Source organism: Ranitomeya variabilis, chromosome 4 (assembly GCF_051348905.1).
Source record: "Ranitomeya variabilis isolate aRanVar5 chromosome 4, aRanVar5.hap1, whole genome shotgun sequence".
Classification (NCBI taxonomy): Eukaryota; Metazoa; Chordata; class Amphibia; order Anura; family Dendrobatidae; genus Ranitomeya; species Ranitomeya variabilis.
The window spans coordinates 195786109-195799483 of NC_135235.1; the positions used below are offsets into that span (position 1 = coordinate 195786109).

A 13375-nucleotide genomic window follows, 5' to 3' on the forward strand; every position below is an offset into this window, starting at 1 on the left:
GCGCTCCAACCCGGGCGCAGAGCAGATGACATCATTTAGCTTGCTAACCTGTGGGAATACAGGGCGGGCTATTTAAAAACACCGGACATTGTCTGCTGATGATTGCTTCATACCCCTGTTTTTGAGTGCCCACCACGTTTGTGGAGGGACACTTTGTAAAATTTCCCCTGATGAGTTGGAATAGACGAAACGCATAGGGAAATGGTTTCTTCATTCTGGGGTTAAACAAAAATCCTCCTGGCAGCGTGGGTGGATGACTGTGTGGCCGGAATGTGCCCCCCCTCCCGGATGCAGCGCCAACAGTGAGCGATCTTTCCTTTATTCAGAGGAAGAGAATTTGGAGGTGAGATCGTTCCATTAGCATTTATCACCACCACCACTATTGTGTTTTCATCCCATAAACATGTATTGGGTATATGAGACATGCGATGGTTGATGTGTTTTTTTATACTGAAATTCTCATGTTTTTGAGCATTATTTTCCCCTAGGAGATTTATAAAACTAAATAGAGGTGTTGAATCTCGGGGATTTGTGTGGTTTTACATTCTACTGAATGTGACTTTTTGTGAGTCCGTTTTTGTGTGTTTATATACAGTGGGGCAAAAAAGTATTTAGTCAGTCAGCAATAGTGCAAGTTCCACCACTTAAAAAGATGAGAGGCGTCTGTAATTTACATCATAGGTAGACCTCAACTATGGGAGACAAACTGAGAAAAAAATATCCAGAAAATCACATTGTCTGTTTTTTTATCATTTTATTTGCATATTATGGTGGAAAATAAGTATTTGGTCAGAAACAAAATTTCATCTCAATACTTTGTCATTGCCAACAAAGGATATATTACAGAGGTCAAACATTTTCTGTAAGTCTTCACAAGGTTGCCACACACTGTTGTTGGTATCTTGGCCCATTCCTCCATGCAGATCTCCTCTAGAGCAGTAATGTTTTTGGCTTTTCGCTTGGCAACACGGACTTTCAACTCCCTCCAAAGGTTTTCTATAGGGTTGAGATCTGGAGACTGGCTAGGCCACTCCAGGACCTTGAAATGCTTCTTACGAAGCCACTCCTTCATTGCCCTGGCGGTGTGCTTTGGATCACTGTCATGTTGAAAGACCCAGCTACGTTTCATCTTCAATGCCCTTGCTGATGGAAGGAGCGTTGCACTCAAAATCTCACGATACATGGCCCCATTCATTCTTTCATGTACCCGGATCAGTCGTCCTGGCCCCTTTGCAGAGAAACAGCCCCAAAGCATGATGTTTCCACCACCATGCTTTACAGTAGGTATGGTGTTTGATGGATGCAACTCAGTATTATTTTTCCTCCAAACACGACAAGTTGTGTTTCTACCAAACAGTTCCAGTTTGGTTTCATCAGACCATAGGACATTCTCCCAAAACTCCTCTGGATCATCCAAATGCTCTCTAGCAAACTTCAGACGGGCCAGGACATGTACTGGCTTAAGCAGTGGGACACGTCTGGCACTGCAGGATCTGAGTCCATGGTGGCGTAGTGTGTTACTTATGGTAGGCCTTGTTACATTGGTCCCAGCTCTCTGCAGTTCATTCACTAGGTCCCCCCGCGTGGTTCTGGGTTTTTTGCTCACCGTTCTTGTGATCATTCTGACCCCACGGGGTGGGATTTTGCGTGTAGCCCCAGATCGAGGGAGATTATCAGTGGTCTTGAATGTCTTCCATTTTCTAATTATTGCTCCCACTGTTGATTTCTTCACTCCAAGCTGGTTGGCTATTGCAGATTCAGTCTTCCCAGCCTGGTGCAGGGCTACAATTTTGTTTCTGGTGTCCTTTGACAGCTCTTTGGTCTTCACCATAGTGGAGTTTGGAGTCAGACTGTTTGAGGGTGTGCACAGGTGTCTTTTTATACTGATAACAAGTTTAAACAGGTGCCATTACTACAGGTAATGAGTGGAGGAAAGAGGAGACTCTTAAAGAAGAAGTTACAGGTCTGTGAGAGCCAGAAATCTTGATTGTTTGTTTCTGACCAAATACTTATTTTCCACCATAATATGCAAATAAAATGATAAAAAAACAGACAATGTGATTTTCTGGATTTTTTTTTCTCAGTTTGTCTCCCATAGTTGAGGTCTACCTATGATGTAAATTACAGACGCCTCTCATCTTTTTAAGTGGTGGAACTTGCACTATTGCTGACTGACTAAATACTTTTTTGCCCCACTGTAGGTTGGTACTCCATTTTTAAACTTATTTATTAAAAGTTATATTTTAGTTATTAGTCACACCCTGCTTATAATTAGATTTTTTTGACTGGTGGAATTACTTCGTTTACAATCTGAAGACACCTGTCAGATTAGGAAATCTTCACTGTATGATGCCCTATACAAACTAAACTAGAGGGCACAATAGCACCTTATAAATGGCACAAATTTAGGACAATTTAGAAGAGAACATGAAGGAATGTTCCTAATTTTAGGTATCGGAGCCACAAACAAAAGCCCCCTCCTCCCTTTGAAAGTGATCCCAGATTCCCAGATGGGAGAGCAATGTGATTGGTGAAAAGCAATTTTCCTTCTTATTGGTCAAACTTTTCAAAGGCTGTATATGGAGGGAAATGACACACATTAATTCTGAAGGCATCGACCACTGTGAATGGGAAATTGTTATTATCGCTGATTTACATAAATGTTACAAGGCTTTATTTAGATTGTATTTTTAAGATTATGATTCCAATAATTAATTTAGTTTCAAACCATTTCTTTCCTATCATTCTACTAAGCTGCTTAGAAGGTAGGGTAGATCTTTCATGCCTAGTGCTAATGTATTCACCATCTGTCCACAACCTCTATAACTTACCCACATTTTTAATACTGAAAGCTTTATTCTGACTGTAGCCTTTCATGGGCTTCATGCACTGACCATTAGAGATGGGGATATGGAAGCCGCCAAGAGCAACTGAGCTATTCTCTTTCTACAACACCCGTAGAAATGAACAGGCCACTATGTAGCATAGTTAGCGCCTGCAATTTCATTGCATCCGTTAATGTAATGCCAATATTGTCTTCTCAGTTTTCTTTGGCCACATCAAGCTTTTAGTTCAGGCTATGCTGCCCACGCCAATCTATCATAGTCTACATCTACAGCCTTTTACGACTCTATGATTATGTCCTTCTGTTTCAGCTCATACTTACCTGCTTTCACAACCATCAGTCCAACCCTCCCAAAACTTAGTCCCTATATGCCAATATTTCATCTCCCATCAACTCTAGCCCAATATTACTAAGAGCTGCTGCGGTGCATGGACGTCGTTGCATAAGGCTAGTCCAGAAACTGATAGTAAATAATTATCTGTTCTCAAATGTGACCTAATGTCTTTATTTTTATCATTTCCTATTGTGGAAAAAATATATATAAAATTTTAATCAGCTTCTGAAAAAAAGAATGTAATATATTTACAGTTGTAATGTTCTAATCACACTTTGGTTCTTTTTTGTTAGTGGTCTGGATCTGTGTTATACGGTTTCAGCAAATTAGAGATTATGGCTGCCATTCTCATGTAAATTCTGTGGGCCTTGCTTTGGGATTTCTTTGTGCTTTAGGAACTTCAATGGTCGGTAATTTTCAGGTCAGTCTTCACTTGTAGTGGCCACTGTTGCACTGAGGGCTATTATTAAAGGGGATCTGTCAGCAGGTCACGACAATACCAAACCCTAACCAATGTTACAAATGACCAGTTGTCTGCCGAACAATCCATACTCTACAATCCTCCTCTTTGACCTGTCCTCTACCTTCGACACAGTTGACCACTTCCTCCTACTACAGGTCTTCTTTCTTTAGCATCGCAGAGCTTGCCCTCTTCTGGATCTCCTCCTACCTCACTGACTGCACATTTTGTGTCTCCTATTTCCACACTACTGCCTCATCCCTGTCTCTGTTGGTGTCCCTCAATACTCTGTCCTAGCTCCCCTATTCTTCTCCATCAATAACTTTGGCTTCCAGTACCATCGATACGCTGATGACAATCAGATCTACTTTTCTAGCCCAGATGTCACCTCTCTGATGTCCAGAATCCCAGATTGTCTATCAGCCGTATACTCCTCTCTACTTCTCTGCCAAGCCATTCACTTGCTTCCAATTCTCCAGCAAATCCAGTGTAAATTACGAACGATGATTTACAAGACTATCCATAATCTGTCTCCTCCATGCATCTCCAAACTAATCTTCCAATACCTCAGCACACATATCTCCTGTCCTCACGAGACCTCCCTCTCTCCTCCACCCTTGTACGTTCCTCGTCCAACGGGCTCCAGATTTATCTGGAGCATCTCCCATCCTGTGAAATTCAGTGCCTTAAAACATCTGATTGTCTCCCACATGTGACTTCTTCAGACGCCACCTGAAAACTCATCTCTTCAGGAAAGCCTACAATCACCCCACTGCTACCATACTACGACTGGAGCTGCTCCAATATACCCCAACCTTCTGTCTCCTTTCCCAATACCCTGTAGATTGTAAGCCTGTGATGGCGGGACCCTCTCTTTCTTTATACCAGTCTGTCATTGTAAGCTTCATTTGTAGCTTCCAAATTAAATAATAGTAACTATTTATTATTTTCCACAGCAATCCAGCCAGTTGGAAACTCACCTCATCGGAGCCTTTTTGGCATTTGTCATTGGTATTGTTTACTTCTGGCTACAAACCTATCTAACCTACAGAGTGAAGCCAAGACATGGCGGGAAGTGGATAGGACCTCTGCGATTTATCCTCACTCTTTTGGCAACAGTATCGATTATTCTGAGTATCCTTAGTAACATAGTAGACCATGAAATGCACATACAGTATGTCACAAAAGTGAGTACACCCCTCTCATTTTTCTAAATATTTTATTATATCTTTTCATGAGACAGTACTGAAGATTCTGACTTTACTACAGTGTACAGTAGTCAGTGTACAGCTTATATAACAGTGTAAATTTGGTGCCCTCTAAACTCCACACGCAGCCATTAATGTCTAAACCTCTGGCAACAAAAGTGAGTACACCCCTAAGTGAAAATGGTCAAATTGTGCCCAAAGTGTCAATATTTTGTGTTGCCGCCATTATTTTCAAGCACTGCCTTGGACATGGAGGTCACTAGAGCTTCACAGGTTACCACTGGAATCCTCTTCCCTCCTCCATGACAGCAGCATGGAGCTGGTGGATGTTAGAGACCTTGCGCTCCTCCACCGTCCTTCTGATGATGCCTCACAGATGCAGGTTAGACATTCATTGCTGTGTGTTGAGTTGTTTAGACGGCACACCAAATTTACACCGTTAAACAAGCTGTACACTGACTACTGAACATTGTATGAAAGTGTCAGATCCTCAGTATTGTCCCATGAAAATATATCACAAAATATTTACAAAAATGTGAGGGGTGTACTTACTTTTGTCATATATTGTATATAACTTCCCGAAAAATGTACCGTGTTAGCCAGTAGATAGAAAAATATTAAAATTTGAGTCCTCAGTGGTTCTTACATTTTAATGGCTAACTGAAAGGATGGTAATAAATTGCAAGCTTTCGCGACTACTCAGGTCTCTTCATCAGGCATAGCAATATAATGTACACAGACACACAATGCAATGATTGAGTCAACTTTTCCCCTTTTTTATCTGGTCTCAGGTGTGATTTTCATATTTCCCACACCTGTTACTTGCCACAGGTGAGTTTGAACGAGCGTCACATGCTTGAAGCAAAGTTTACAAACTATTTTAGAAAGGTGCCAATGATTTTCAGATTGAGTCAACTTCTCCCCTTTTTATCAGGTTTCAGGTGTGATTTTCATATTTCCCACACCTGTTACTTACCACAGGTGAGTTTGAACGAGCATCACATGCTTGAAGCAAAGTTTACAAACTATTTTGGAAAGGTGCCAATGATTTTTGCAGTAAATTATGTCTAATTTAGCTTTTTTTCTCTCCTTTTTTTTTTTTGTCTTGTTTCAATACACACAAAAGAAATAAACATGTGTATAACAAAACAGGTGTAATTGCAATAATTTTCGGGGAGAAATACTTTTTTTTTCCGGAGCAATTTCAAGTGTGCCAACACTTTCGATCATGACTGTGTATGTATCTAATATTGTCACTTATGATTCTTTGACAAATTTTACTAGTGATCGTATTTTTTAGCAAACAAATGAAATCTACAGCTGCGATATGTGAATGGATTTTAGCCATCATTTTATTCTTGCTGTTTGGACTCTTCTGCGTTGACTTCTGGTATCTAGAAGGACACTTCTTCCATGTCAAGAAGAGGAGAGTGGTTGTTCCCAACGAAGTTCAAGTTTCCACCGTCAACTTGAGTCTATAGATGCCAAGAGAATGGAGAATTCTGGTGATTTCTATTTATTATTTTTAGCAGAAATGTGGACTTTTATACCATCCAGTATTGTACGACTTCTGAGTATTTGTGCACATGGTAGATGATGGCCTTTACATTACATATATTACACACATACATATATATGTATATATGTGTGTAATATATATTACATAATATAAATACACACCCACCCATGTAATCAATTTCATTGTACATGACTGTTGCTACTCAATGCAGCAGAAATTAGAGTCATATAGTAGGGAATAGGGATATCAAACTTTTAAAACTCCGGTATTGTTGTTTAATATATTTTTGTCTTAGACATTCCAGTAAAACATTAGAATTAGAAACTTTATGCTGAGCAAAAAGAAAGACATTATTGGAAATGAGCTTCACCAAAAACACAGATAGAAGATTACAAATTTAGGATTTTTTTTTAGTACCGTATTTTTTTTTTTTTCTCCACAGTTGTTGTTGTTGTTTTTGTTTTAACCATTATTGCAATTAGGTTGTGGTTCATTTTATTGGCTTTTTATTTTTATTACATTACCTTGAATTTGTGAAAAAAAGAATCCTTGGTTTTAATCAAAACTTTTTAACTGTCTTGCATGCATTATAATACATTGATAGCTGCTCAAAGCCGCTTAATTTTAAAAGGGTTGTCTGGGACTTTAACACTGACGGCCTATTCTTAACAAAGGTTATCAATGTCTAAATTGGCAGGGTCACCCCACTGAGCAGCTGTTTTGGGCGTCGGTGGTGGCCGGAACTGCTCAGTTCCCCAGCTGCAGAGGACAGCTCCGTACACTGTTTAATGGCTGGGTCCCGTATTCCAATCCATAGTGGGTGGATGTACAGTACCCAGCCGTGGCCACTATGTGCAGCTCCACAACTTAGCAGTTCCGACCACCGACACCATTTCACTCCCCCACTGATCAGAATATTGATGACCTATCCTAACGATAGGTCATCAATGTTAGTCTTGGATATCCCTTTTAATCCTGACACCCAACTCCCTGCCAGTTCTGTCAAATCAGAATTAAGCTTACATTCATGATCAGGAGAAGACTAGTTGGGCTGAAGACTAAGCCAGCAGGTAGCCCAGGTGCTGGAGATTGATATTGAACAGCATTAAGCAGCTTGCAATGTATTGTAACACATGGAAGCTGTACATTTTTATTCACTTAAAATAAGCAATGAAATAAAAAAGGGTGTCCCAAGTTCTATATGCAATCTATAGGTGATTAGTGTTTTGGCCTGTATTATATATAGTCCAGGCTGTATTTGTAGTTCTTCTGGGTGCAGTCAATAACCTTGTTGACAGTTGGCAATCCCATATAAAATGAATGGAGAGGTGGTGGAGCATAAATACTACGAATACATTCAGATGGGGGACATAAGTGTCCGGTTCTGGCGACCTATGGGATTTTTAGCCGTTGATCCCCACTAATCTAGAAGCTATCATCTATGTTGTGAATAGGTGATAGCTTCTTCTTACCGGAATACTGGTACAGTTGTTTTATCCGATAATCATACAGTTAAGACTTTTCAGGGCACTTTTAACCTTCAGAATTTTGAATGCAGCTCTGGAGTATAATACTTACTGTATTAAGATTTTTACAAAATAAGAAATGCAACGTATTGTCAAAGCTATGGCTTTCAGTATATTCGCTGGTATTTTTGGTCAGTGTTTTCGTTAGATTTTATATGTCAAAACAGAGAAAAGATTTTCACCCAGAAATACTGATGAAACGCGAACCAAAACTGACGCGTGAATAACGCCTTGCCCACTGGGGTCTTTTATGGAGATAGATTTTATTTTATATTGTAAACTAATTAAAATCATTTTCAAAGTTGAACTTCTGGTTTAATCATTTAACTTCTCAGATGAGTAACTAACCCATGCTCTTTGTTTTACTCGTATTATTGAAGTCACATAACTTAATAGGTTTTGGACCTCAACAATTTTTTATCTCTTGCATAGTATTTCTTTGTTATATGAATCTGCTTTGTGATTAATCCTAGATCACAATAAGCTACATGTTAAATTTTATTTATTTCTCCCACTATCACGCTTTCATTATTAGGGTGGATTCATGTGTAGCAGATTTGTTCAGAAAATGCACTTACATTCATCTGAATAGGGTTTTTTGTCCGAAATGACATCATTTGTGTGTTTTTTTTAGTCTTATGGAATTTGCTAACTTATATCGCACCAAATTTTTGTTGTTGTTTTTTTTCTGTCCATAATCATTTTAGCAATCTTTTTTTAGCAAAACTTCACATCTTTTTCAAAATATTCAACTTTTCAGGGACAGGCATAAAATCTCTCCATGGGGGGGGGGGGGCGGTTACTTTAGTAGAGGTGCACCAGATTTTGCTACTTTTTAAAAAGTCGTAACTGATGAATTAAGCCAAAACATGTGGAGTAGCTAAGCTCTGCCCAGAAAAAACAGGTGAGTACATATGGAATGGACTTAAAAAACGTGCCAATAAAATAATGATGGACCCCACACAAGCTTTCACACTGTATGATAGCCCCCACTAGCCCTCCACACAGTATGATGGCCCCCCACACAGCTCTCCACACAGTATGATGGATCCCACACAAACCATCACACTGTATAATTGCATATAGCATAATCACCCCCATATAACCCTCCAAATATTATAATGGGCCCCACATAGTCCTCCAAATGTTATAATGGCCCCCACATAGCCCTCAAAATATTATAATGGCCCCCACATAGCCCTATAAATATTATAATGGTCCCCACATAACCATTGGCGGTTTGCCACTGACTTTGATGGGGCATACTGTGCATACTGGAGTATGGTCTATGGTCATCAGACTCACAATGAGTCTTTTCACATATGGTTAATTTGTTGCAAAAATGATTGCAACATTCCCTTTAAGAAGAATGAGTTTTGCAGAAATCAATGCTAATGCTGCAGTGCAGATACAATCCATTAACATGAATTAAACAGATTTTTAGCTGTAGATATTTCTGCAACAATTTTAACATGTGAACAAATCATAAGTTTGATGCAGATTCGTGATGGCTACACAATAACAGGAGGTTATGAGATTTGGCTGTTGATTGTGGTAAATCCCAGTGCGAAGGTAACACCTATTGGGGGAGGAGGCACATGACATTTCTTGTATGTATGTGGTTTCTTGTGTGCATGTGATTTCACGCATTTATGATTTCACATAGAAAAAGATCAAGGGGATCAAAGTGAATAAATCAGAGAGTTGTCAAAGTATTGTCCTCAGGAAAAAAAAATTATAGTATTAAAGATCAATCCGAGGACATCAAAAAAGTCAATTTTTCAACAAAAATCTTTGTTTATTGTAGACCAGACATACAGTCAAAATAAGCCAACGTTTCGGCCACAATTGGCCTTTATCAAGGCGATAATCTATAAAAGTACAATAACAAAAGGATGAAATTAATACATGCATCAAAATTATAAATAAGATACATCCAGTATCAATATCAATATGCTGGTCAAAAATAATCATCCAAAAGGGAATCAAAACGTATGTGCACCTAATAACTGAAGTCATGAATCTGTGCAAAATATATCTATGTACAAGGCAATATAATAAGAACTATACAGATGATGACCTCACTAACACCATAAAGAGAGAGGCAAGTGATCAATATATGATAGATACCCGTATTTTCCGGCGTATAAGACTACTTTTTAACCCCTAAAAATTGTCCCAAAAGTCGGGGGTCGTCATATGCCAGGTACGGCGTGTGCAGGGAGCGATCCTGGATGTTCCCAGGGTCTGAAGGAGAGGAAACTCTCCTTCAGGCCCTGGGATCCATATTCCTGTAAAAAATGAAGAATCAAAATAAAAAATATGTATATACTCACCCCTCCGAGAAGCCTGGCTGTCACCGCTGCAAGCGTCTGCCTCCTTTCCTAAGAATTGCAGAGCGTGAAGGACCTTCGATGACGTCACGGTCAGGTGACCGGTCACATGAGCGGTCACGGACCAATCACAGGACTGCGACGTCATCGAAGGTCCTTCACGCTCTGCAATTCTTAGGAACGGAGGCAGACGCTTGCAGCAGTGACAGCCAGGCTTCTCAGAGGGGTGAGTATAGCCATATTTTTTATTTTTATTCTTTATTTTTTATATGAATATGGATCCCAGGGCCTGAAGGAAAGTCTCCTCTCCTTCAGACCCTGGGAACCACACGCCGTATAAGATGACTGGGCGTATAAGATGACCCCCGTCTTATACAGCAGGTATATCCCAAATTCCATATTTTATATGGAAAAGTTGGGGGTCGTCTTATACGCCCAGTCATCTTATACACCAGAAAATACGGTATATATGATAATCACATATGGTCATAAAAATGTCTGTCGTATGAATGACACATCCAAGGTGGATCCTATAGGATAAAGTGAGCGAACACATAGAATATAAGTGAGAGAACACATAGAATTACCTGTATGGTGGTACTAGAGAGGAAACTGAAACAAAAATAAAAGCACACAGGAATGAGTGATGCAGGGAAATGGACAAACACGGGCAGCCTAAAGGTGCAGCTATAAGATGCAGGAATAGACATACCTAATGATCTGAGGAACGCGGGATCCAGGATACAGCCGCCATAAGGGAGAGGTGTATTACTACTGAGTGCCGGCATCTTTATATAGTAGCGACGCTGTACACCAACCGGAAGGAGAATCAAAAGCCGGAAGAAGGGAAAAAAAGCCAACCAGGCCAATGCGCACGCGCCGACTCGCCAGACCGCGCATTAGGTATGTCTATTCCTGCATCTTATAGCTGCACCTTTAGGCTGCCCGTGTTTGTCCATTTCTCTGCATCACTCATTCCTGTGTGCTTTTATTTTTGTTTCAGTTTCCTCTCTTGTACCCCCATACAGGTAATTCTATGTGTTCTCTCACTTATATTCTATGTGTTCGCTCACTTTATCCTATAGGATCCACCTTGGATGTGTCATTCATACGACAGACATTTTTATGACCATATGTGATTATCATATATATCTATCATATATTGATCACTTGCCTCTCTCTTTATGGTGTTAGTGAGGTCACCATCTGTATAGTTCTTATTATATTGCCTTGTACATAGATATATTTTGCACAGATTCATGATTTCAGTTATTAGGTGCACATACGTTTTGATTCCCTTTTGGATGATTATTTTTGACCAGCATATTGATATTGATACTGGATGTATCTTATTTATAATTTTGATACATGTATTAATTTCATCCTTTTGTTATTGTACTTTTATAGATTATCGCTTTGATAAAGGCCAATTGTGGCCGAAACGTTGGCTTATTTTGACTGTGTGTCTGGTCTACAATAAACAAAGATTTTTGTTGAAAAATTGACTTTTATGATTTCACAGCCACAAAAATCTGATATTCTGGAAATGCTGCACGTAAAATCACAGCAGAGCCCAGTGTGTGCATCTCCATCATAATCTTATAGCATCACTTTGAGTAGCCCTGATAAAAGGATATATTTGTGTTCATAAATTGTGAATAAATGTTCTGAATATTTTGCAATAATTATTTTTAGTTTAATGGTTTTCTAGGTGTACATCTGTCAACATTTCAAGTATGTTTTTGACTTTGACAATGCTGAAGACTTCTATATTTCTATTTCTTTCATAATACTCCTGTAAGATGCATAGCAGCGTACACTCTATAGTAGAGAGGACCCCGCTGACCATAAGAACTTACACACTAAAGAGAGATATTACTCCGCTGACCATAAGAAGTCACACACTAGAGAGACCGAATAATCCGCTTATCATAAGTTTACACACTAGAGAGAGAGCGAGAGTACCTTACTGACCATAAGAGCTCACACATGAGAGAGAGAACCTCACTGACCATAAGAGCTCACACACTACAGAGAACCTCACTGACCATAAGAGCTTACACACGAGAGAGAGAGAGGACCCCACTGACCATAAGAATTTACACACTAAAGAGAGAGATATTACTCCGCTGACCATAAGAAGTCACACACTAGAGAGACCGAATAATCCGCTTATCATAAGTTTACACACTAGAGAGAGAGCGAGAGTACCTTACTGACCATAAGAGCTCACACACTAGAGAGAACCTCACTGACCATAAGAGCTTACACACTAGAGAGAGAGGACCCCGGTGACCATAAGAGCTCGCACACGAGAGAGCGAGAACCCCGCTGACCACAAGAGCTCACACACTAGAGAGAGAGAGGACCCCACTGACCATAAGAATTTACACACTAAAGAAAGAGATATTACTCCGCTGACCATAAGAAGTCACACACTAGAGACCGAATAATCCGCTTATCATAAGTTTACACACTAGAGAGAGAGCGAGAGTACCTTACTGACCATAAGAGCTCACACACTAGAGAGAACCTCACTGACCATAAGAGCTCACACACTAGAGAGAGATATTACTCCGCTGACCATAAGAAGTCACACACTAGAGACCGAATAATCCGCTTATTATAAGTTTACACACTAGAGAGAGAGCGAGAGTACCTTACTGACCATAAGAGCTCACGCACTAGAGAGAACCTCACTGACCATAAGAGCTCACACACTAGAGAGAACCTCACTGACCATAAGAGCTTACACACTAGAGAGAGGACCCCGCTGATCATAAGAGCTCACACGCGAGAGAGCGAGAACCCCGCTGACCATAAGAGCTCACACACTAGAGAGAGGACCTCACTGACCATATGAGCTCACACACTAGAGAGAGGACCTCACTGACCATATGAGCTCACACACTAGATAGAGGACCTCACTGACCATAAGAGCTACACACTAGAGAGAGAGGACCTCACTGACCATTAGAGATCACACATTAGAGAGGGAGATTACTGTTGGACAATTGTAAGGGATGATCTGATGCAGGAGTACAAGAGACAAGCAAAAAAAGAGTCATCACTGAATGAGGACCGAATGTAGTAGGGCAATTTCTGTTACTGTTTATAATTTGCTATAGTGTTTAGACATGTTTTAGTTAT

General features: G+C 39.9%; 1 protein-coding gene across 1 annotated transcript in view; it reads left to right on the forward strand.

The window, feature by feature from the left end:
- Nucleotides 1-8192, forward strand: part of TMEM150B (transmembrane protein 150B) — a 125432-nt gene extending 117240 nt beyond the window's left edge. Inside the window, exons 6-8 of the mRNA XM_077259542.1 lie at nt 3473-3600; nt 4596-4773; nt 6132-8192. Of these exons, the coding sequence (XP_077115657.1) occupies nt 3473-3600; nt 4596-4773; nt 6132-6328 (503 nt within the window). The 3' untranslated portion in view covers nt 6329-8192. The remainder of the gene's footprint in view (nt 1-3472; nt 3601-4595; nt 4774-6131) is intronic.
- Nucleotides 8193-13375: the final 5183 nt, after the last annotated feature.